The sequence below is a fragment of the Scomber japonicus genome, chromosome 2 (assembly GCF_027409825.1).
Source record: "Scomber japonicus isolate fScoJap1 chromosome 2, fScoJap1.pri, whole genome shotgun sequence".
In the NCBI taxonomy this organism is placed as follows: Eukaryota; Metazoa; Chordata; class Actinopteri; order Scombriformes; family Scombridae; genus Scomber; species Scomber japonicus.
In genome coordinates this window covers 41,083,592-41,108,005 of record NC_070579.1, presented here as the reverse complement: position 1 = coordinate 41,108,005, position 24,414 = coordinate 41,083,592, and the positions used below count along the sequence as shown (strand labels likewise).

Sequence of the window (24,414 nt, the reverse complement as noted above, 5' to 3'; positions counted from 1 at the left end):
TTTCCAAGGATAACAAAATGGCTGTCGGGCATCCCATTCCTCGCGGACAGTAAAGTGAAGGTCCTCACGAAAAATTACGTCGAGGTGTGGAGGTGTGGCTAGGTGTCTGCGCATGCGTCTTTTCATGACGCAGCGTCAGACGGACTTAGCGAAAGCGACATGGCGGAGGAAAACCCCATGGAGAGACCACGCTCAGTTGCCAAGAAACTCTCCGATAAAGACCGAATAAGACCCGGGTTAACATTGGCCTTGCATTTCCGAGGTGGAGAGCCCTGCGAGAAGAAAAGGGGATACATTTTGACTCGGAGCTACCTCTTCTTCTCTTGGACCAGTAAGTAACATTATGTGTATACAGTAGAGGTAAGATCGGGCCTAAAAAATCCAGCCCGACCCGACCCGGGCCCGAGGGTATTAAAGCCCGACCCGGCCCAAGCCCGATCAATTAACTTGATTTGCAGGCCCGAGCCCGAAAAAACCCGAAATGTTATATTTTGCGTCAGTCAGAGCCGGACAGAGCACTGCTCCGGGAAAAGGGACTGGTTGCGATTTGTGTGATCCCATTTGTAACGATGCCTGTGCATAATGATAACACATTAAAGCCTTTAAAGTCTTCTGTAACGAATTCTCCCAGTTTAACAAGACTGTAAGATGCATATTCTCTGACAAGGAGAGGAGCAGCAGCAGCAGCAGGTCTCTGGGGTAAAGCCTCCAGAGCGCAGCAGGTTCACTATAGTCTTCGTTACTAAAGGTGGAAACAAACAGACTTTAAAAATCCTCCGCTGGAGACGCACGGATGAATCCATTCATACATGTTTCTGGACCAGCTGCTGTTTGAGAAGTCAGACCTGCTGAGGTAGGTGGTCCAGGGCGGTCATCTCGGTGTAAAGTGCGTATTGTGCGGGAGTTCAGTCTCGGGTCTTGTCCTCTTGAACATCTGGCATTGGTATCCCGAGCCGTGTATTTGGTTATTACAGACTTGTTTAGTAGTTACCATACAGCGCCTTCTCTGTTTTATCCAAATTATTTATTTTATTATATTTTATAAGTATTCCTTAGTTTAATATCCATACATCGTTTTAATATACATAATACATAAATATATATATATATATATATATATATTTTTTTTTTTAAAGTTGGCGAGAGAGAAGCCCGACCCGACCCGACCCGAACGTAAGCATTGATATTTTGGGCCCGACCCGACCCGAAAGTCGGGCCGGGTCGGGCTCGGACTCGGGCTCGGGCTTAAGATCTTACCTCTAGTATACAGTCACATATCTGTTTAGTTAGTTTTAGACTAACGTTAGACATTATGTCGCATATCATGTTCATTTAGTTGACAGTCTTAGGACGAAGCCTGAGCTGCAGCTCGGCTTCATGATAGCCATGGAGGGGAGCGTACCTATTTCCCCCGGCTAGCTCGGCGGCTAATTCCGCTGCTAGCTCGGCCGCTAACTCAACTAACTGCAGACGGACTGTGTGTAACTCCTGTAGTGCTGGATATAATGTAGACTCAGACTGGTCCCGGTTTTGTTTTGCTGTTAACACAAACGAGCTAAGCTAAGCGAGGTACCATCATACGTCTGAGCTGGTAGCCATGTGGCTAACGTTAGCAATAAACATCGTAAAATAGTAACTGAGGAAGGAATAGGAATGCTTACGACTAGTGCTGTGTTTTATCACATTTTATGTCTGTCCGCATATTTTATAGCACAAAGGGAGAGAAGAGAGTATGAAAATATGTATGGCCTGCTTGTGTAATGTTAGCTATACTGTCAGGGCAGTACATATATGATGATGATGATGATGATAATGATAACCATGCTTCACTGGACCAGTCCTTGCTATTTCAGAAACTTTTGACTAAATGTAAAGTAAGATATTTTTGTCCTAAAAATAATAAACAGGCTATTGGACTGGTGATGAAATACTGTGACTGTTACTCTGATAAAGATGATAGACATTTTGGTCTGACAACTACTTGTGTTTTCTATAACTGAAGAAGTTTATTGTAATTGACAGTTTAGCAATTCTGACATTTTAAATGTGTGAATTGTTGATCATGTTGGGTTTGTTTAGATTAAAGCTCTGAAATATGTTATACACAGGTTACATTTTTTTGTCTTGCATTCCTCAGGTCATAATGCCCAATACTGCAGTTACTCCACCATGGCAGACTGGCAGATGCTGTGTGATGGAAGGAATAACACCAGGAGCTACTCTTCAGACTCTCCGTCCTGTCCTCATCACGTCCTCATCGCGTCCTCATCAGTGGCTTTGAGTACAGCAGGCCACAAAAGCAGACAAACCATACTGAATTACACTTTGCATGCTGCTACTTTGTCACTATTGATCATAAACCTTACATGGTGTCATTATTATCATTGTTTCTGAATTTGATGAGCTTTTGATCTATTGTCTTATATGTTTGTTATAAACTGAAGGGGCAGTAAACCACATTTGAGATGTTAAAACAGAACTGTAATACATCAATGTGTATGACAGTGGAGTTTTGTTTTCATTTTAACTTCAGTGTAGATTGTACAGATACAATTGATCTTTTTTTGTCCAGATGGTTACAGCAAGAAGAGAAAGGTGATGTATACCTCTTAAAAAAAAAGTAGTATTCATGATTGTTTTCTGGAATTGACTGTGCAATACTGCTCACCAATAAACTTGACATTATTTGAGATTGTATTCATGCTTCATCCATTTCAACATTATCCTTTGTAACACTGTAGATAACACTGGCTTAGTCCACTACTGCTTAGAGAGTGTAATTCAATCACTGACCATACACAAGTGAAATGTAAATTGATGTACTGTTTACCACAAAGCAGAAAACTTATGGTGTTTCACAATTCTGTTATTAGTGAATGAAGCAGATCCACACATCATTTTTTGAAGAATATTTGTTTACTCATTAATGAACAATAGGCTAAACAATAACTTCTGAACATAAATTATTATAAATGATTAATTAAACATGTTAGGAGTCTACTGAACAGGACTGAGTTGCCTTTGATCTCTAAATGATGCATGTTCCTGTAAATGTGGGGTGCATGTTGCTGCAGATGTCAGAGGTAGGTATGGCATGGCAGTTGAGCATCATTATGGGTCTGCTGCATCATCAGAGCATCAGAAACCAGTCCTGGCCTCAGGTCCAAAAGGCTCCTTCCAGGGTCAAGTCTTGAGGCAGGCTCTGTAAAAGATGAACACATACACTGAAAAGTAAATCATGATGTAGACACACTGGAAAAACTAGCGTTTCACACTATGTTGATATTTTACAATTTACTTCAAATGGATAGAAACACAGATGATACAAACCTGTTTCTTCTCATCTGAGCAGCTCACACTGGCTCCTCTGAGGAGGCAGACACTCTGCAGACATGATGCTGCTACTGCTGCCCTTACCAAAACCAAAATCAAACTATCAGTTATGAAGAGAGCAGCAACAATTATAATATAACGTTATAATTTTATAAGGAACAAACTTAGCACTAGCTACCTTAGAGACAGTTGATGAACCAGACTCTGGCTACATTACACTAGCAACACACATCTTGGTCAATATTGTCACAATTGCACAAAAACCCAAATGTCTGTTTGCCAGCAGTGCTCATAAAATCCAACAGAAATGATCAACGTGAAGTTGTTAGCTTGGCTACTTTGTTCAGCTTGTTCATTTTCAACTACTAGCAGTTAGCTAACATTAGCATCGGAAAGATAGTAACTGTTACACTACTTTAGAAATACGTTACTAATACGTTCCTCTTGCTTGTATTACTTACTTCGTTACTTGACGTCACAACGGTCCGTTGTGTCCTGAGTCAGCTGTTTCATCACGGATGGAAAGTGCTTCACTGAAAACAGGCAGGTAGAGGAGCGGACGGGGAGCGGACGGAGAGCGGGGGGGGGGGGGGGGTATATAGACATATACGTATACGTATACATGTCTATGGGTGTACGCTAGTTTTGTTTTGGTTGCACGCAGTCCAGAGCTGCGACGTGTAGCAGTGACATTGAAATCGCATTTAGCCCCTTCAACTATGACAACTAGTCGATATGACAAGAAAAAATAAGTTGTCCCAACTGTATCATTGGTTTTCACCACTAAAACCCAAATATATAAGTTATATGGACGACATAGTTAAATTGAAGTCAACTTGACTAAATTTTACAAGTTGATATAACTAAAAGGGAAAATACTTTTTTACAGTGCACTTTCCAAGTAGTTTTTAGGGTTCCAGTTCTCACTGTTACAGCCTGTAAAAAGCCTGCAATCATCCTGCATGTACACAAATGGCCTGAGAAACAAGGTTGCAGTCCTTCCAGCTGTGTGTTTCTCCGCAGAAAAAAACTATTCCTATCAAAGTACTGTTAAAGGATAGCATGTGTTTGATGGCTGAGACTCCATTATCCGCCACTCAGCTGGTGTGAGGAACTGTCAGTGGTGTCACAGCATGTTTAAATGGGCTTTCTGCAGCCTGTTTCATCGCTTACGGCCATACCACCCTGAACATGCCCACGCATTTCCGGTTCCGGTTTGATCAAAAGCACATGGTGAAGGAGAGAGGAGAGAACACAGCGTTGGAGGATAGCAAAAGAAAACAAATAACATCTGAGCTAAAAGAAGTTACTGATTCCCCCAGCAGCAGATGCTGCCAGGGGAAAGTCTTCTAAAGCAAAAAAAAATAAGGACGGACAACCCGGTAATGACCCAAGCGATGGACAAAACAAAGAGAGTTGGTATGGCGGATAATGTGAAGGAAACGCGGAAGGACATGCGTCCAACCGCGGCAGGTGGAGGTCGGAGAGAGGGAATGGTGGAGGTCGGAGAGAGAGGGACCGATGGAGGAATGGAGAGAGTAGCGGGGAAGGAGAGAGATATGAACAGCAAAGTGGTGAGTGCGAGGGAAACTCCGCAGAAAGATGGACGCTATGGAGGAGCGCAGAGGGCAGAGGAGGACGCAGCGGAGAGGAGAAGGACTGAGGTCAGGAGTGATAATATCGTGAAAAAAGAACTTGTGGTCAATGTGGAGATAGAAGGTGATGATATTGTCACGATGATTGACCTACTGAAGGCGGTGGAAATCACATGCGGCAGAGTGTTGGGCTGCAGAGCTAAGAGTAGGAAGCGCTGGGAGCTCACCATGAGCAATGTAAAGGGAAAAGAAAGACTGCTAGACGGCTTTAAAATAAAGAACTCAAGGATTGTGGCAACGGAGCTCATCAAAAATGTAAGAGTGGTGTCTTTTTTAAACCTGCCGCTCTACATTACGGATGACCAAATAAAGGACAAGCTGCTTCAGTGGGGAGTGGAGCCGGCGTCAGATATTCGCCGGAGGAGATGGGCAGGGACGGAGATTTTAGATGGGACACGATTTCTAAAAGTGAAATTTCCTGAGGTTGTCTCATCCCTGCCCTACAGCACCAAATTCGACACTTTGGAAGGCTCGGAATACTTTCGAGTATTGCATGACCAGCAAGCAAAAGTGTGTAGGTTGTGTTTACAACCGGGACACATATTACGCAAGTGCCTAGAGTTTTATTGCTTTCGATGCAAAAAACAAGGACATTACGCGCGGGAGTGCATAGATATGACAGCGGTGGCAACGGAGAGGGAAGAGATGGCGACGGAGGAGGAGGAGGACGTGGAGGAGGAAGGCAGCGGAAAAGAGGAGGCATGAAGCGGGATGGAGACGGACGAGGAGGAGAGGAGAGAGTCAGAGGAGGAGATGAAGACTGTCGGGGGGGAAAAAAGAACAGCAGTGACAGTGCCAACGCGACCAGGGGGACCCAGATGCTGAATGGAAGGAGTGAGGTGATGGAGAGGAGAGGAGGTGCGGAGTCGGAGGACAGCGGGAGCAGAAGGGGACGCAGCAGGAGTGTCCTCCGCAGCATCGACGGCGGGGGTGACTCACTATCAGAGGGACAGCTAAACACATCAAAAGGGGTAAGACCAGAAGATGTGATTAAAGGGGGAGGAAAAGAAATGAACGAAGAGGAAAGTGAGGCTTTGCCTCAGAGAGGGACTAGAGGGAGGAGAAATAAAAAGGAAAAAAAGAAATGAGGGACTTACAAATGAAAGGGAATATGTTTTCTTCTTGACAAATGACTCTACTACTGGCATCTTTTAACGCAAATGGACTTAGAAGCACTGCTAAATTTGATAGACTCATTAAATTATGCAAAGCTGAAATCATTTGCTTACAGGAAACTCATTGGGATGCAGTAACAGATACAAATGAGGAAATTTTGGAATGGACAAATATTTTCTAGTTATGGGACAAACAAAGCAAGAGGAGTAAGTATATGAATAAATAAAAAGAACGGGGATATAGATGCCACCTTGGTGAACGGTGATGGGGAAGAGAGGTGGGTAAAAATCTAATTTATTATAAATAAACGGACGTATGAACTATTGAATATATATGCCCCGAATGTGGAAGGTGAACGTTCAGTTTTCTTCAAAGAAATGCAACACCACGGACAATCAACTGACATCATCATGGGGGATTTTAATGTAAAATTGAATGCTTTGGACAGTAGTGTGATAGGTCCGCTGAAAACGGATACTTCCAGGGCTGTATTAAGGGATTGCATGTTAAAGGAGAGGTGGCGTGATGTGTGGAGACAGGAAAATCCAGTGATGAGGACATATTCTAGAGTACAGCAAGTTGAAGGAAAAATAAATAGAAGCAGGATCGATTTATGTCTTGTAAAAGAAGATCAACTTGTAAATATGCATTCTGCTTGTTATGAGATAAATTGTATAAGTGATCATGCATTTCTAACTGTCACAATGGGGGATTAGAGGAAAGGAAAGGGAGGGGGCTTGTGGCATCTAAATGCAAAATTACTGGAAAGTGAATCTTATGTGAATCATATACACAATTTAATTGTGAAGAGTGTACAGCCTGGTTTCATAAACAATGTCTTAGAAGAGTGGGAAAATCTAAAAAGGGAAATTAAACAGAAAAGCATTAATTTTGCAAAGAAATTGAGGTTTAAAGAATTACAAGAGGAGAGGAAAATTATAGCTGAGATTGATAAAATAAACATGCAAGACATTGATGATGAAGACAGGCTGGGCGCTCTGTATGAGGATCTAAAAGAACTGGGAAGGAAAAAATGTGAAGGTGCTATAGTAAGGAGTAGGGCACAATATGCAGTGGAGGGAGAAAAGAGTACCAGCTTCTTTTTAAATTTAGAAAGGAGAAAACAGGAACAGTGTTATATCTATGAGTTAAAAACTAAAGGTGGGGAGGTGACGTCAAAGTTATCAAATATTGTAGAAAATGTGCATAAATTTTATGAAGATCTGTTTACATCAGAAGGGTCAGATGATAAAATAACATCGGAAATATTAGATAAATTAAATGTGGAGGTAGCTGAAGGGGACAGAGAGTTGTGTGATCAAGAACTCAGAGTAGAGGAAATAGAGGTAACTATAAAAAATTTAACAATTAACAAGAGTCCGGGCAGTGATGGGCTGACGGCTAATTTTTATAAGGTTTTTGCTAGTGTGCTTAAGCCAATTCTATTGCAAGTGTATAATGAAATGATAAATACTGAAAGAGTAGGAAAGACGATGGCAGAAGGGGTAATCACCCTGATTTTTAAAAAGGGAGATAAAACAGATCTGGCCAACTATAGGCCTATTACTCTTTTAAATGTAGACTATAAGATTTTGATGAAGGTGTTTGCAAATAGAGTTAAAACAGTAATGCATAGTATCATAGCACCGACACAAGCATACAGTATTCCAGGGAGGGGGCACCAGACATAATCCATACTATTAGAGACACAATAGAATATTTAAAAATAACAGGGAGGGAAGGGATTTTGGTTTCGTTAGATTTTAACAAAGCTTTTGACAGGGTAGAACATGATTTCATGTTTAAAGTATTACAGAAAATGGGATTTTGGAGAACAGTTTACAAAGTGGTTGAAACTATTATACAGTACAGCAACGGGGAGAGTCAAAGTTAACGGTGTCTTAACTGATGAATTCAAACAAAATAGGTCAGTAAGACAGGGGTGTCCCATGTCTTCGTTGCTGTATTCTATTGTTGTGGAACCTTTAAGTGTGTTATTGAAATGTGACAATCATGTTAAAGGGATTGATTTACCTGGGGGGGGGGGGTGTCATCCAGCAATTTGCGGATGATACAACCTTGATGTTAAAAGATATGGAGAGTGTGAATAGGGCAATTGAGCTGGTGAACATGTTCGGTAGAGCATCAGGCTCCCGGATAAATGTCATGAAATCAGAAGTACTATTTATTAACATGGTCAGCCCTGCACAAACCAGCATGACATTGAAAATACAACCAAAACATGTGAAGATTCTAGGAACGTATATAGGAGTTGATAATGTGATGGCAAGAGATGAAACCTGGACAAAAATACTAAACAATATAGAAGTGATCTTAACATGGTGGAGGATGAGAGATTTAAAACTCAATGGGAAAGTAGTGGTGTTAAATAGTCTGGTTTATTCTAAACTGAATTACGTGTTAGACGTATTAGACTTACCCTTGTGGGTATTGAATAGATTACATGAAATAAGCACTAAATTCATTTGGGGAAGTACGATTAGTAAAATAGCCAGGAAGACATTAATAAACAAATATAATGAGGGGGGTCTAACACTGCTAGATGTAGAAAGTAGGAAAAAAGCTTTCAGAATCAAGTTAGTCAGAAAATATCTCTGTGACAATACTGACTATGGCTGGAAGAGTTTAATGAGGTATTTTCTGAATAAGTTATTAAATATAGGGGATTATGTGTTACTGATGAAACTAAAGACACCCATGATGGCAGCACTCCCACATTTTTATAGGGAGGTCCTGTCAGCTCAGGGCTCTCCCTGAGCTGACAGGACCTCCCTATAAAAATGTGGGAGTACTGCCATTTCTTAGAACACATACACTATGGGGCTAGCTCTGTGAGCATGATAAAAGAATTACCAATCTTTCTAAACAAATATGTTAAAAGAGGAGATCAATGTGTGTATAATGCAAAGATGATACAGGCAAAAATAGTTCAACTAAAAGACCTAATGTACGAGGTGATACCTGGGTTTCTACCCACGCAGGCAGTATATGATAGTGTAAAAGAAATAGATTATGATGTAAAATATGCAACTGTGTACAATTATTATAAAGTAATTCAAGAAAGTATTCCACAATCATGGAAATCAGAAATCAAATCAAACACGAGAAAGGACAGGGGAAGTAGGTTTCCTGATCTAAAATTTTTTCAAGGTGAAGAAATCAGAGATTTTAGTGTGATAAAGTGCAAACAAATCTATGAACGTGTTGTAATGAAGGTGGCACAGAGACAGGCCTCCTTGTCCTACTGGAGCAGGATGTATCCTACATTAGATGGGGACAAAATCTGGGAGACATGGAAAATTAAAGGGAATAGCATTGAAGCAGCAGATCATGATTTCAAATTAAGACATAACAAAATTTACACTAATGTGATCCTGCACCAGTTGGACAGGGGGGTCGACAGAGAGTGTGATGTGTGTGGGTTAGAAGCTGAAAATTTAGTGCATATGTATGTAAGATGTAATGAACTGGGTGAATTTTTTAGCAAGTTGAAATGTTGTCTGATCAAAAAACTGGGATTAATCTGGGATGATACGGATTCATGGGAAATGTTTGTTTTGTTTGACATTTGGGAGAGGAGCAGGGTGAAAAACACAGAGCTGTGCAGGTTCCTATTGAGTCATGCTAGATGGGCGATCAAATCAAGACGTAACATAGCATGTTCTGTTTTAGTTGTAAAAAAGCATTTAATCTATTTTATTTCATTGTGTGTAGATTCAAAGGGTCCAACAGTGCCACCTACTGACGCTTTTTGGTAGTGTGTTAATTTGTAAGAAAAAACTTTATTCAGCATGTGTGACATGGCAGAGAAAAGACATGTGGCAGAGCATGTGCTAGCATTCTTGCTTACATCTGTTTGAGGTTGCATCGTTGGTATGTATGGTTGTTATGTTAGTATTCATATGCTTTTACTTGCATCTTATCACTCCTGTGTCAAATTAATCATTGTTTGGTCTTTGGAGATGTTTTATTTTGCACTTAGCATTCAGCATACAGCTTTCAGTAGCCATGTTATTTTACTGTTGAGATATTGTAACATGTGAACATTTGGAAAGTATAAGTGGCTTTTTATTTGTAAATTCATGCAAGTGTAGGTAATATTTCATTTTGCTTATTTTCATATTTTTAGAGATGTAGCGTACATTTTTTGATTGTATTGTGTGTTTTCCTTTTTAGTTTCACCCTCCACTTCTGACAATAAACCTGTTAAAGATGCAACAGAGTCGTGTTTGGAGTGAGGTGTTTAGCTGTCTGTCAATCTATGCATCAAGGACAGAACATAGCACATTATGAAAATAGGCTCATTTCTGTCTGGTCAATCTTCAAAAACATAGTACAGACTCAGATTAAATATAGGATGATGCACAGTGCTGTGGATTTCACTAAGCTCTTCACTAAACACAGTAGTCTCTTTACTTATAAGCAAAGGGGTGAAATTGAGTGGCACTGGTAGAGGGTGATTCTTCTGGTAAAATGTCTAAAAACAATAATGTTATATGGGGTCATTTTGATAGACGAAGATAATAATGTTCGTAATTGAAGTGTTTTTTTGTTTGTTTTGTTTTTTTGTGTGCGATGTGTGACCTGTACTATATAGTATAGTATATAGAGTGCCATAACAGTGTGGAGCTTGCAAAAGGGAGCTGTTATGGCCAGTTACTGGGGTGAATGTTGATGTGTTGTAATTTTCTGTTGTGGTGAGTTTTTTGAGGAATGGCTGAGTTTGTTAAGTGTTTGTAAATTGAATTCTAGCTGAAAGGTGACTAATTTGTAATATGTTTGTGTTGGAATACTGTACATCAAAAATATATTTTTTAAATACAAATATATTTTCATAATAAAAGACAGAAAATATATTTTCATAATAAAAGACATAAAAGACATATAAGTCATATCTTAAAGAACTGATAGTACCTTATGTACCTACTAGAACACTGCGCTCCCAGCATGCAGGCCTACTTGTGGTTCCTTGTATCTCTAAAAGTAGAACAGGAGGCAGAGCCTTCAGCTATCAGGCTCCTCTCCTGTGGAACCATCTTCCAGATTTGGTCCGGGGGGCAGACACCCTCCCTATATTTAAGAGTAGGCTTAAAACTTTCCTTTTTGATAAAGCTTATAGTTAGGGCTCTTTGAGCTCTTGACTTATGCTGCTATAGGCTTAGATTGCCGGGGGACCCCCATGATGCACTGAGCTCCTCTCTCCTTCTCCCTCTCTCTCTCTCTCTCTCTGTCCATCTGTCTATATCCATTAACATTCATGTTCTATTAATGCATTCAATAACCTAAACTTCTTCCCCGGAGTTGTCTGTGCTTTCTCGTCTCACAGATAATCTGGGCCTGTAGATGTCCGGATGACGGATTCCAGTCCCGGACCTTCTATCTCCATTGTTACTTTTTTTTTTTTTTTTTTTTTAGAACAACATTTTATTAGGTTTTAACATATAATATGACAATGACCAAAGTAATAACAATAATGTATAATGATACATTATTGTTAAGGATAATAATTATACAACTAAACAATTAAGGAAAGAAAAAAAAAGTAAACAAATATATATATATAATGACAGCAATAGTAATAAATAAATAAGTAAATAAAAATAAAAAGACAAAAAGTAAATAAACAACGAAAAACAAAACAAAGAACAAATGAATAATTGAAAAGGCAGCAGCAGTGGTAACTTGAAGGTCTCAAATTAAATTATTACATTTTCATCCTCCAAAAAATCCAAAATCCAAAAAGGTTTCCATACTTTAACGAACTGTTTTCTTTTCCCTCTAACAATATATGTGAGTCTTTCCAGTGCAAGATATATTGAAATTTCTTTCAACCATAACTTTACAGAGGGCAACTGTGTATTTTTCCAGAAAAGAGCTATCAGTCTTCTAGCTTTAAGAAGCCCAAAATCAATTAATACTGATTGCTTAGAACTGACTACCAAATTTTCAGGGTATATACCCAGAATGCAAAGTTTGGCATGTAGAGGAACATCCTTACCCACCATCTGAGAGATGGTCCCCATAACACTTTGCCAGAATAGTTGGACTTTGGAACATTCCCAAACACAATGGAACAATGTTCCCTTTTCCTCTAAGCACTTACAACAAGTATCTGGGATATCAGGGCAGATTTTATTAAGTTTCACTGGGGTAATATAGGTTTGCATCAGCCATTTGTATTGGAGCAGTTTCAATTTTGTATTAATTGTATTTTGTTGTGCCTTTAAGCATGCCATTTCCCAGTCTTCTTCAAGTATATCCTCTCCAATATCTGCTTTCCATGCTTCTAATCTGTCTTTAGAAGATTCCTTTTCATTAGACATCAGAGTTGCATAAAATAAAGATACTAAACCCTTATTAGCCAGATTTGTAATGATTAAGTTTTCAAGATTTGTCAAAGGTGGTTCAGACATCAAGTCTTTATTTTTTGTTGACAAAAAATGCCTCAATTGTAAATATTTGAAAAAATGTTTTTTTGGTATGTCATGCTCCTCATATATTTGCTCAAAGGTAAGTAGCTTGCCATTTTTGTACAGGTTCCCTATGCATTTCACACCTTTGGTTGCCCAAAACTTGAAACCACCATCACTTCTACCTGGTGTAAAATCATCATTACCCCATATAGGGGAAAAACGAGATAAAGCAGGTGTGTCTCCAATGTGCTGGTGTACACGGTACCAAATGGTGATGGTATTTTTAACAAAAGGGTTCCTTGTCTTTTTTTTCAATGTTTTAAGATCTGCTGAATATAGATACAACTTGAGGGGTAGTTCTGAGGTGGTAGTTTGCTCAATATTTACCCAAGCAGGAAGAGTATCTGAGCTAAAATAAAAAGAAGCAGAGTGTAACTGAGCAGACCAGTAATACCAACGTAGGTTTGGAAGACGAAGAATCATATGGCAAATAAAGCAACTTCAATCGCAGTCTAGCTTTTTTATTGTTCCAAATGAATTTAGCAAGAATGTTATTAATTTTGTCAAAAAAACACTTGGGAAGTGGAAGTGGGATTGATTGAAAAAGGTATAGAAACTCCCGTAGTATATCCATTTTTATTATATTGATACGGCCGATCATTGAAATTGGCATTACGGTCAAGCGGTTTAATGTATTGGATATGTTTTCTGTTAGCGAATCATAGTATGAAGATACAATAGTTCTAATTTCAGGTGTAATTTTAACACCTAAATAGGTAAAACCACTTTTTGCATTTGTAAATGGTGTCTGTATGTTTGGTGTCAGGCGTTCATTTTCATTTAAAAATAATAGTGACGACTTAGAGAAATTTATTTTATATCCAGAGAACTCACCAAATTTTTGAATTAACGCAATTAGATTCGGAATGCTATCCTTAAGTCTGGTCAGAAAAAGGATGACATCATCGGCATACAAAGATATCCTGTGTTCTTGTCCACCTATCCGGATACCCGCTAGGCTATCATGAGCTCTAACAGCCATAGCAAGAGGTTCAATAGCCAAAGTAAATAGTATCGGTGATAGTGGACAACCTTGACGAGTTGAGCGCTGTAAGTTGAATGGTTTTGAGACAACACTATTTGTCAAAATTTCTGCCACTGGGTTCGTATAAAGAACATTAATCCATCTGAGGAATCCCTCTCCAAAGCCGAATCGTGGTAATAATTTAAATAGATAGCGCCATTCTATTCTGTCAAATGCCTGCTTGGCATCCAATGATAGTACCGCTGTGTCTTTAGCACCAGCTTTCTCATGTAATATATTAAGGACTCTTCTGATGTTATGGAAACCTTGACGGTTTTGTACAAATCCATTTTGATCATTATGTATAAGTTTAGGGAGGTGCGGATCCAATCTTCTTGCGAACATTTTACAAAGTATTTTAGTGTCACTGCACATCAGACTGATTGGCCTAAATGACGAGCACTCAGTATGTGGTTTGCCAGGTTTTTGTATGAGGGTTATCATAGCTAGTCTCATAGTGGGTGGGAGAGTACCTTTCTGGAAGCATTCTTTAAACATACTTAAAAGTGGTTCTACCAGTTTAGTTTTAAATGTTTTATAGAATTCTATAGGCAACCCATCAGGCCCAGGTGCCTTTCCACTATTCATATTTTGGATTGCTTCTATTAACTCCTCGGCTGTCATATTCCTATCCAATTCATTTTTTGTTACCTCAGATAATGGCTGGAACGGAAGCTGATTAAGAAATGTTTCCTGTACGTCTGAGTCTTCATTGTAATCTGATCTATAGAGGGATTCATAAAAATCCTTGAAACATGTATTTATTTCTAGTGGGTCTATTGTTAGAGTGCCTTGTGGTGTCCTAATACTATTTATTGCTCGGTCAGTTTGTTGTTTTTTTATTCTCCAAGCTAAAAGTTTTCCTGCTTTCTCCCCTTGATCATGGTATCCTTGTTTCAACCACATTAAACTTTTGGCACTTTTATCTGTGGACATTTTATTGTATTTAGCTCTCAATATAACCAATTCTTTTTGTTTTATAGGATCATCTTTTGCATATATGTCATTTTCCAACATTTTGATTTGATTTTCCAAATTTTCCATTTCCATCTTATAGTGTTTCGTTTTATAACTGGTGTAACTAATAATCTCTCCCCTGATGAATGCCTTAAATGCCTCCCATCTGATACAAGCACTAGTTTCATCGGTATTTAGTGTAAAAAAGCTGTTAATTTTAGAGCCAATAGTGTCAACAAAAACTTCGTCTTGCCATCCTGACTGGAACCTCCAATTAGGTGGGTTATGGAAAATTTTTTCAATTTGGATTTTGAGTGATACAGCAGCATGGTCACTTATCACTATACTATTATACAAACATTCACTAATTTTGGGTAAGAGTTCTCTGGAAATAATGAAATAATCGATACGGGAATGTGATTTGTATGTACTTGAATAACAGGAATAATGATTTTTATCAGGATTCCGCTCTCTCCAAACATCCACTAAATAAAAGTCTTCGATAAACTGTTTCAGTAATTCTCTAGTTTGAGTTTTACTTGGGTCACGGCCCCTTGAACGATCTATTGTCGGATTTAAAGCACAATTGAAGTCCCCTCCTAAAATAGAAAGTCCCTTCATGGCAGACAAATCAAGAAATATATTCCTAAAGAAACTGGGGTTATCCTCATTAGGGCCATAAATACTCACGAGGTTCCATGTCATTGATAGGATTTTCCATTGAACAATAACGTATCTCCCGCATGGGTCTTTGATAGTTTTAACAACCTGTAATGGTATTGTCCGGTGAATAAGGATAAGCACCCCCCTTGCATAGTTATTATAACATGCATATATTACTTGACCAGGCCATCTGCTCTGTACACGCTTTAAATCTGTAATTGTTAAGTGGGTTTCCTGCAAAAATATGATTTGAGATTTGAGATGTTTAATCCTACTCATGACTTGTTTTAATTTTGTTATTTTCCGAAGTCCTCTGACATTCCAGCTTGTTATCTTTATGTTTGAGGTGTTACAGTGAGAAAGCATATGTATCTATGCAAAAATAGAGAAAAAAGGTTGCTGCTGCAAAAAAACAAACAAAAAAAACAAAACAAAAAAACCCAAAAACACATACATATAGAATACTGAACACCTGGGGAGACTTGAACAACATCCTCCCACAGCAACGTGAACCCCTGAACCTTTCTAATCTCCCCCCCCCCCTTCCTTCATCTCCCTCCAAAACCTGTAACATTTGTAGGACTTAATGCTGATCCACATAACTGAGGAGCAGCTCATTCGTAAACCTATCTCAGGCAGACCACGAATGATGCCCACAAACCATGCAGTCAGAAAAAATTAAACAATACCCCGGGTTAAATGGCTACTGCAGGGAAAACAAACAGACAAATAAGGGTAGCCTTATAATAATGATAATAACAGAAACCAAGATAAATTCTTTCTTACCTCTGTAGTCAAACTAAAATTTCTTTTCCCTTTGATAATAATAATAATGGTAATAAGATAAACTAGAATGAAATAATGCATTTAAAGGACAGAGAGTTAGTTCAAAATATACTTTCCTTTCAAGCCCTGTGCCCAAAATATTGTAATAAGTTGTCATATATTTGTAAGCCTCAAACAAGAACACAAAACTCCTGGACCTTTTATACAATATTTAAGGTAACATTAAAATACAGTCGAAAAAATCTCCAGTCCTTTTCTCCAATATTTACGGTAATAACCTATCTACTTCAGCTGATTGACCCGGTATGTATACAAACTCAAGTTACCCGTGCATGTTAACGTCCATAGCGTTAAAAGTTAAACATTGAAAATAACCGGGTTAAAAAAAAAACAACAACTATATTGCAGTACTCTCGTGTACCATGTCTATGAATGAAAATAGTCGACGTGGCATCAATAGATGTCAGACAACCATAATGAAATAAGATAAAATGAGAACAAAAGAAAAGGGAAAAAACAAACATCAAAAAAGAGAACAGGATCATTTTGTAATGTATACTTTTAGAGTGTATCCACCATATAGAGTAAGGTCACCTGTTCATAGACACCAGAGTACATACCCTTCTGACATTATTCAGTGCAGTGCCATGTCAACAAGCATCAGCTGATACACCGCTTGTAAACAAACCCTGCATGGGTTTCCCTTCACAGTCCACGACGAAATTTCTCCGCATCTCCCGGTGATGAGAAGAGGTGTATCTTGCGGTTATGGAGTACTCTTATTCTGCATGGATTTTGTTGAAAACCTCGGAAGGAGCCGGCATCAATAAACAGCTTCTTAACTGCATTGAATTCACGCCTTTGCAACACAGTCTCATCCCCAATTCGTCATATACTGCCGTTTGGTCAATGCCAAAGCCGTCCGAATCCGACGTCGAGGGTACCCCCTTCAAGTCACCAGCTGACGGACAGAGTCAGCCCTCTGATTTCAATCATAATTCCCCATCTTCACATTTTGACGAAAAGGGTGACTTCAAGTTTTGAACGCATACTATAGTGGCTATTACTGGAGTAAATTGTCATAATTTAAGATACTTGCTGCATTAAAATGCGTTTTGATGACATTTCTAGCGAGAAATATACATTTTGTTTTCACTATATCTGCTCAGTGAGAGTATATGATGTGTGGTTTAACTTAATACGAAGCAATTTTCAGCTGTCGGAACAAGATGTGTGTGTGTGTGTGTGTGTGTTTGTGCGCGCACCTTTTTCATATCTTAAAATAGCCTACATACTGCATTAAAATGCGTTTTGATGACATTTCTAGCGAGAAATATACATTTTGTTTTCACAATATCTGCTCAGTGAGAGTATATGATGTGTGGTTTAACTTAATACGAAGTAATTTTCAGCTGTCGGAACAAGATATGTGTGCGTGTGTGTGTGTGTGTGTGTGTGTGCGTGCGCACTGCCCCAAGTCGTCCTCAGTCGACGTACGTCAGTAGCTGTGTCACGTGACTCCAAAATGTACTTGTAAAATATCATATTTTAATATATTTACTGCATTAAAACGCGTTTTAATGACACTTCTAGCGAGAAGTGTGCACTTTATTTTTTACTATCAATCAGTGAGACTATGTATTGTGTGGTTTATCACTAATATGAAGTAATTTTCAGCTGTCAGAACGAAGTGTGTGTGCGTGCGTGTGTGTGTGTTTGTGTGAGTGCGTGCGTGTGTGTGTGTGCGCGCTTATGAGGGGCCCCCAGGGACATATTTCAGAATACGCTATTCACAAACACAACTCAAATGTCTTCACAAACACAACTCAAATGTCTTCACAAACACAACTCAAATGTCTTCACAAACACAACTCAAATGTCTTCACACACACAACTCAAATGTCTTCACACATACTACTCAAATGTCTTCACACATACAACTCAAATGTCTTCACAAACACACACACAACTCAAATGTCTTCACACACACAACTCAAATGTCTTCACACACACAACTCAAATGTCTTCACACACACACAACTCAAATGTCTTCACACACACAACTCAAATGTCTTCACACATACAACTCAAATGTCTTCACACAAACACATACCTGAAATGTCTTCACACACACAACTCAAATGTCTTCACACACACATACATAACTGAAATGCTCTCACACACACAACTCAAATGTCTTCACACACACAACTCAAATGTCTTCACACATACTACTGAAATGTTCTCACACACACTACTCAAATGTCTTCACACATACTACTCAAATGTCTTCACAAACACAACTCAAATGTCTTCACACACACACAACTCAAATGTCTTCACACACACAACTCAAATGTCTTCACACACACAACTCAAATGTCTTCACACAAACACATAACTGAAATGTCTTCACACACACAACTCAAATGTCTTGTCACACACTACTGAAATGTCTTCACACATACTACTCAAATGTCTTCACACATACTATTCAAATGTCTTCACACATACTACTGAAATGTCTTCACACATACTACTCAAATGTCTTCACACACACAACTCAAATGTCTTCACACATACTACTGAAATGTTCTCACACACACAACTCAAATGTCTTCACACACACAACTCAAATGTCTTTCATTTCAGTAGTGTGTGTGAAGACATTTCAGTAGTGTGTGTGAAGACATTTGAGTTGTATGTGTGAAGACATTTGAGTAGTGTGTGTGAGAACATTTCAGTAGTGTGTGTGAAGACATTTCAGTAGTGTGTGTGAGAACATTTCAGTAGTGTGTGTGAAGACATTTCAGTAGTATGTGTGAAGACATTTCAGAGGAACCGGAAGGCGTTTCAGTGAAAACGGAAGGCATTTCAGTGTAAACGGAAGGCATTTCAGTGTAAACGGAAGGCATTTCAGTGTAAACGGAAGGCGTTTCAGTGTAAACGGAAGGTGTTTCAGTGTAAACGGAAGGCATTTCGCATCCGGAAGTTGTACGGAGCACACATGTCGTCCCAGGCTGGTGAGCTAACTGACGCTGCAGCGTTATTAAATAATATTTTGGCGTCAGCAGAATCGATAAGAACGCTGGCGAATGCAACCACTACCGGAGCAACCAGGCAACAGCCAGTTGCCTCAGGTGCCGACCCCGTGGAGACTCGTCTCAGAACTTTGTTTCCTTCTGGTGGCCGCAGCAGCCGTAGCGGGCAGCCACTGGCAGCGGCTGGTCCTGTCCGGACTTCGGTGCCGCGTTACCAGGCACAGTGCTTCGGCACATGGACAACAGGCACAAGGAGAAAAAGGTAAGATGGATATTTACGCCGTATTTTTCTATTTTAACTAGGGGTGCATAAGCTGCTGCGTCTGCTGCCGCTGTGAGGATCAGTGTGGAGACAGAGCTAAGTTAACCACTTAACGCACGCTGTTCCGTCTACGGGACGGGACGGATGTTAGGAGGTAGCCACAAGTTCTTCTGGATGTTTTAAACACCAACCCTTAAACATATATATTCATGCCGTACATCGTTGGAAAGCTTAGATTGTCCTGATTCATTCAAGACCACTCACGACTTATATGGTTGCTCACAGCCGTAATAGTATTAGCGATTAGCTCGGCTAGCCCCTGAGCTAAGTAAGAAAAGCTATAATGCCTACATACCTTCAAAGTCTTCCCTTTATCCACAACAATCATCTTATGACTCAGGACTTTCTGTACAGCTCGCCAAGTATCCATTCTTGTGAAATATGAAATCCGTTTCCATAAAACCAAAATACTTTCCTCAATATGTCAACATGTATTTAGTCCAACACGTAACGTAATAACACAAATAGCAAACCATATACGGTCCGTTTACGTCATTTCCTGACCTGCACGTCCATCTCTGGCATCCCTTCATACTGTGCTGGCAAATCAAAGAATGGTAGTGTCACAAATCTGATCGCTCGTTTTTTTTTCGTACAACACTGTCCAGTCAGTGTGGGAAAGGCTGATAGGCTACAGTTGTTATCCAACTTGTTTATGTTGTAATGTCTCAGAGAGAGCAAGACATATGTTCTGTTTTGGTTCATCTGTTATGTCGGTCTCTGAATTGTATTTAAGATGTGCCAGCCTGACTTACAGTGTCTCATGTCCACTGATTTCAGAGCCCTAGCACAGCAGCATGACCATTTCAACAAAGACGTGATACTTCTTCCCAATCCATCATGGGGAATTGTCTGCAAACAAGGCAAAAAAGTATGGCTACACAAACATGGACACATCCTCAGTGCCTTTGAGTTCCAGAAGGCCTGGAACCACCAGACTGTAATACAACGCATCCGGGAAGGATTTGGTGAGCGTATTCCTGAAGATGTCAGGTAAAAGTTCATTTACCTTGTCTTTTTTACCTTTGTGTCTCATAAAACACACACACACACACACACACACACACACACTTATCTTCCTTCTCTCTCCTTTTTCTTCCTTCCTTCCTTCCTTCCTTCCTCCAACCTTTCCTTCCTTCATTCTTTTCTCCCTTCTTTCCTCCTTTCCTTCCTTCCTTCCTTCCTTCTTTTCTCCCTTCCTCCTTTCTTCCTTCTTTTCTCCCTTCCTTCCTTCCTCCTTCCTTTCCTTTCCTTCCTTCCTTCCTTCCTTCTTTTCTCCCTGTCTTCATACTCATTCAGCTGTGTCTGCATCCAAATTCAAACCTCATTCAGTAATTCAGTTTGGCTTCAGCTTTTCAACATCCACCTATCCAAATTTGGCTTCAGCCTTCCAGCGGACAGCATTCACACCGCAATCTCTTCAGGAATTGCATTTTCTAGTTGGTAATTATTTGCCTGGATTAAAACATTTTCTTTGTTCCCTTCTTTTTGTAGCCTCCAGTTGCTGATGGCTTGTGGCAGTAAACTGGTGTGCCCTAAGCTCCAAAAGGGTCAGGACCTGAGTGCAATTCTCATTCAAAAGGTTTACAAAACTAAAGTTCTTTATGTAAAACCATCAAGGACGCTTTTGGTAAGTGTGCATGTTTATTTGTTATACATGCATCCATCCATCCATCCATCCATCCATCCATACATCCATCCATCCATCCATCCATCCATCCATCCATCCATCCATACATACATACATACAAAAATACATGTTTTATATTTCAGGATGACAGTGAAGATGAAAACCAGCATTCAAGGGCTAATATTTGCATTAGCAGTGAAGAAGACTGCCCTGCCACGAGCCCCAACAGTGGGGAAAGACAAAACTGGAAACCTGACACAAGAGGTCCTGAGAGTGATCCTGATGGAGTGTGCCTTGCAGGAAGTGATGGTATCCCTGGCACTAGTGGTCCTGAGGGTGGTCCTCCTGGCTCAAGCAGTACAAGAGGCATATTTGGTCCAGAGGAAGTCTGTCTTTCAGGACACAGTGGAAAAAGCAGTATTGACGAGGACAACTACTCTTCTTATTTAACCCTCGTCGCTACCATTTCTGGTGATAGCTCTGAGGATGAAGGATTGCAGCAGGCAATAGTTGCCAGTATGGAGAGCCGCATGTGAGTAGTGCACATAGGTCAGGAGTTTGAGAAACAAGGATGATCTGATCATTTACATAGACTGTTTATTTCTTACACTGTACATTGTGTATACTTCTGAATTGGTTTTGATGTACAACCATGACGCTAGAGGGGAGTAATTACTACATATAGTACCTTTTTAAATATAGGCAGATTGTTAAAAATTGTATCACATTACTGTTTCTGATTATTATTTTTGTGTTTTCTCATAGTAGTGAGAATGTTCCTGCGAAGAAGATACTGATGGAACTGGCCAGCAAAATTAACGTAAATCAGCGGTGCAGATTTAACATTAATAGATCTGCTGTTTGGGAGGGGGCCATTCGGGGCTTCAAGAGATCGTCCTATGAGCCCAACCTGATGATGTCTGTGAAGTTCTCAGATGACATGGGAAAAACCGAGGAAGGAGTTGATTTAGGGGGTCCAAGGAGGGAATTCTTGAGGCTCCTAATGGAGAGCATTGCAAAGTCCTCCATGTTTGAGGGAACAGAAAACAGCAAAAACATTGCTCTCAACAGTACCGGTACTGTTTTTTTCTTCTCTTTACTGATTTATATTTTCAATTAGTAAAATGAACTGATCATTATTACTTTCTAACATTATTGCCTGTCTCTTATTTTGTTGTTTTGCAGCTCTAAGAGAGGACTGGTACTATATGGCAGGGAGAGCCATTGCAATAAGTTTGGTACATGGTGGTCCCTCTCCAAACTTCCTCTCACCAGTAGTATTTTCTTTACTGGCTGGCGTTTCACCAAATCCAGTGCTAGAAGACATAGCTGATCCAGACCTCTTGGAAAAAGTCAAACAGGTCATTTGCATCTCTTACCCTGATGACAGGAACAACAGGCCCACTCTAGTTTGACACAATCCTAAACTCTTCTATTTTGTGCTGTGATTTGAATTGTGCCACAATTTAATCAACACATTTGGTCATTAAAGTGTGTTTTTTCCCCGCCTATTTAAACCACTGCCATACATTGTCACAGTAGAAGCATGCACTGTGATAAAGTGGTGGGGACCTGCTGATTCCTGAAATTAGCAATACAGGCTTCTGCTATCTTAATTAGTTGTCAGAGTTGTCTTGGTTGTCTCACAGTTTTGTTCATGCACAAATGAGAACTGCCTGATCAAAGGAGATGTTTTTAAATTTTGTCATATTCTATTTCATTTATTATTACTAATGTTTTCACAAGTGTTAACCTTAAGTTATTAACTAATTACTAGCTTCTGCAGTATAGTAAACCAGTATGCTGCTCCTTGTGATGTCAGGTATCAGAAAGCACAACCATTGAGGACCTTGAGAAGGCAAAGGCACCTCTGCTTGACTACTTGGCCAATGCAGGATGTCTGAGGCCTCTCCGGTCAATCAGAGACAGGGATCTGCTGGTACAAGACATAGTAATGTTTCAGGTCATCCACAGGGTTCAAGGTCCATTTCAAAGGTATTCAGTGTTCGTTTACAGTTCATAGGAATATGGAATATAATTTTACCTATCAACCAACATAGACTAAGTTTATGGATTTTGTAATGTCGAGGTTAGGCAGGAACAAGTTATTTTAAATGAAGTAAACAAACACATTTGTTTGTTTTGATTGTTATAGATTCTGTGAAGGACTGAAAACTCTTGGGGTTCTGGAGAAAATCCAGAAACATCCAGACAGTTTTCGCCCCCTGTTCTGCCATGAACCGAGCACCCTGACTGCTGAACAGGTGGATGATCTTTTCACCATTCGGCTGTCACCAGGAGGAAGCAACAAGAGAGTTGCAGAAGAAGTGGTGGTTACCTACTGGAGAGACTATCTTCAAGATGCAGAAGGTACAATACTTGACATAGATCCTTGCATTTAGGTTGATAAATTATCTGTGTTTTATTAAGAATAAACTACCTTTGAGGTTTCAATGGGAAATTAAAATACATGTTTTTGTATGCATGCGTATATGTATATTGAATATAATGCATTAATGTTAGAGGAATAAAAAAATACAGTAACAATACATTGAACAGTTTATACACTTAAGAGATATTAAAGATCCTTATAAAGCAAATTAAAAATAGCTAATATCAAAACATGGAGTGGAATTTTTTGCTAATTGGGTTCATAGACACTTAAGCCTCATGATATAATGAATTATCTATTTTGCAGAAGAACAAGGGCCATCTAAACTTCAGAAGGTATTGGCCTTTGCTACTGGCGCGTCTGTTGTCCCTCCCATCGGGTTTTCACCAAGTCCATCTGTGGAGTTCATTCATCAGGGACATGATGACTTTTCTCCCACACCCATGTTTCCGACGGCCAACACATGCATTAACTGCATCAGGTTGCCTATCCATGTTTCATTCCAGGTCTTCAAAGAAAAGTTTGACTTTGCTTTAGACAACACCTATGGATTTGGCAGAGCCTGATTACCATACCATATGTATATTTGTTGATGTCACACTTTTTTTTCTCAAACTGTCCTTAAGACATAGTGTTCACAAATTCTTCGGAAAAAAGATACATCGCATCTTTACTGAAATACATTCAGGAGTGAGGAAAACAGATCAATGCCGTAGTTCCCATCATTTTCCAAAGGATTCACCAATTGAATTCTGTTCATTGTGGTTTCATTTATAGTTACGTTAATGTCTGGAATTGTAATGTGATTATTTGTCTCAATTTCTGGCAAAGGCTCATGTTCATTGAAGTCATAGTGGTTATCCATATGAACAATGTCATTTATAACAGGTTGAATTCCTATGTTGTTAATAACACCTGAATGCCACAGTTGAAGTGGTGTCCGCCCGCCTTGTGTGGAGAGGCCATGGTTGTTCCACTGATTAATGAATTCTGTTACTCCC

The 24,414-nt window shown here is 39.5% G+C and overlaps 1 protein-coding gene across 1 annotated transcript; it reads left to right on the top strand.

Moving 5' to 3' along the window:
• The first annotated feature begins 5,806 nt into the window (after positions 1 to 5,806).
• On the top strand, positions 5,807 to 23,979 carry LOC128367291 (uncharacterized). The gene is made up of 10 exons (XM_053327976.1): positions 5,807 to 5,959; positions 18,991 to 19,331; positions 20,172 to 20,384; positions 20,886 to 21,021; positions 21,165 to 21,553; positions 21,787 to 22,097; positions 22,207 to 22,382; positions 22,844 to 23,016; positions 23,177 to 23,391; positions 23,720 to 23,979. The coding sequence occupies exons 1-10, from the start codon at positions 5,807 to 5,809 to the stop codon at positions 23,977 to 23,979; spliced, it is 2,367 nt and encodes a 788-aa protein (XP_053183951.1).
• The last annotated feature ends 435 nt before the right edge of the window (positions 23,980 to 24,414 follow it).

Bases quoted from the DNA above. Each gene is read 5' to 3' on its own strand.
- LOC128367291 (XM_053327976.1), top strand. From the start codon at position 5,807: ATGCTGAATGGAAGGAGTGAGGTGATGGAGAGGAGAGGAGGTGCGGAG. The intron at 19,332-20,171 runs GTAAGATGGATA...CACTGATTTCAG, and splicing joins ACAGGCACAAGGAGAAAAAG to AGCCCTAGCACAGCAGCATG. The intron at 21,554-21,786 runs GTGAGTAGTGCA...GTTTTCTCATAG, and splicing joins GCCAGTATGGAGAGCCGCAT to TAGTGAGAATGTTCCTGCGA.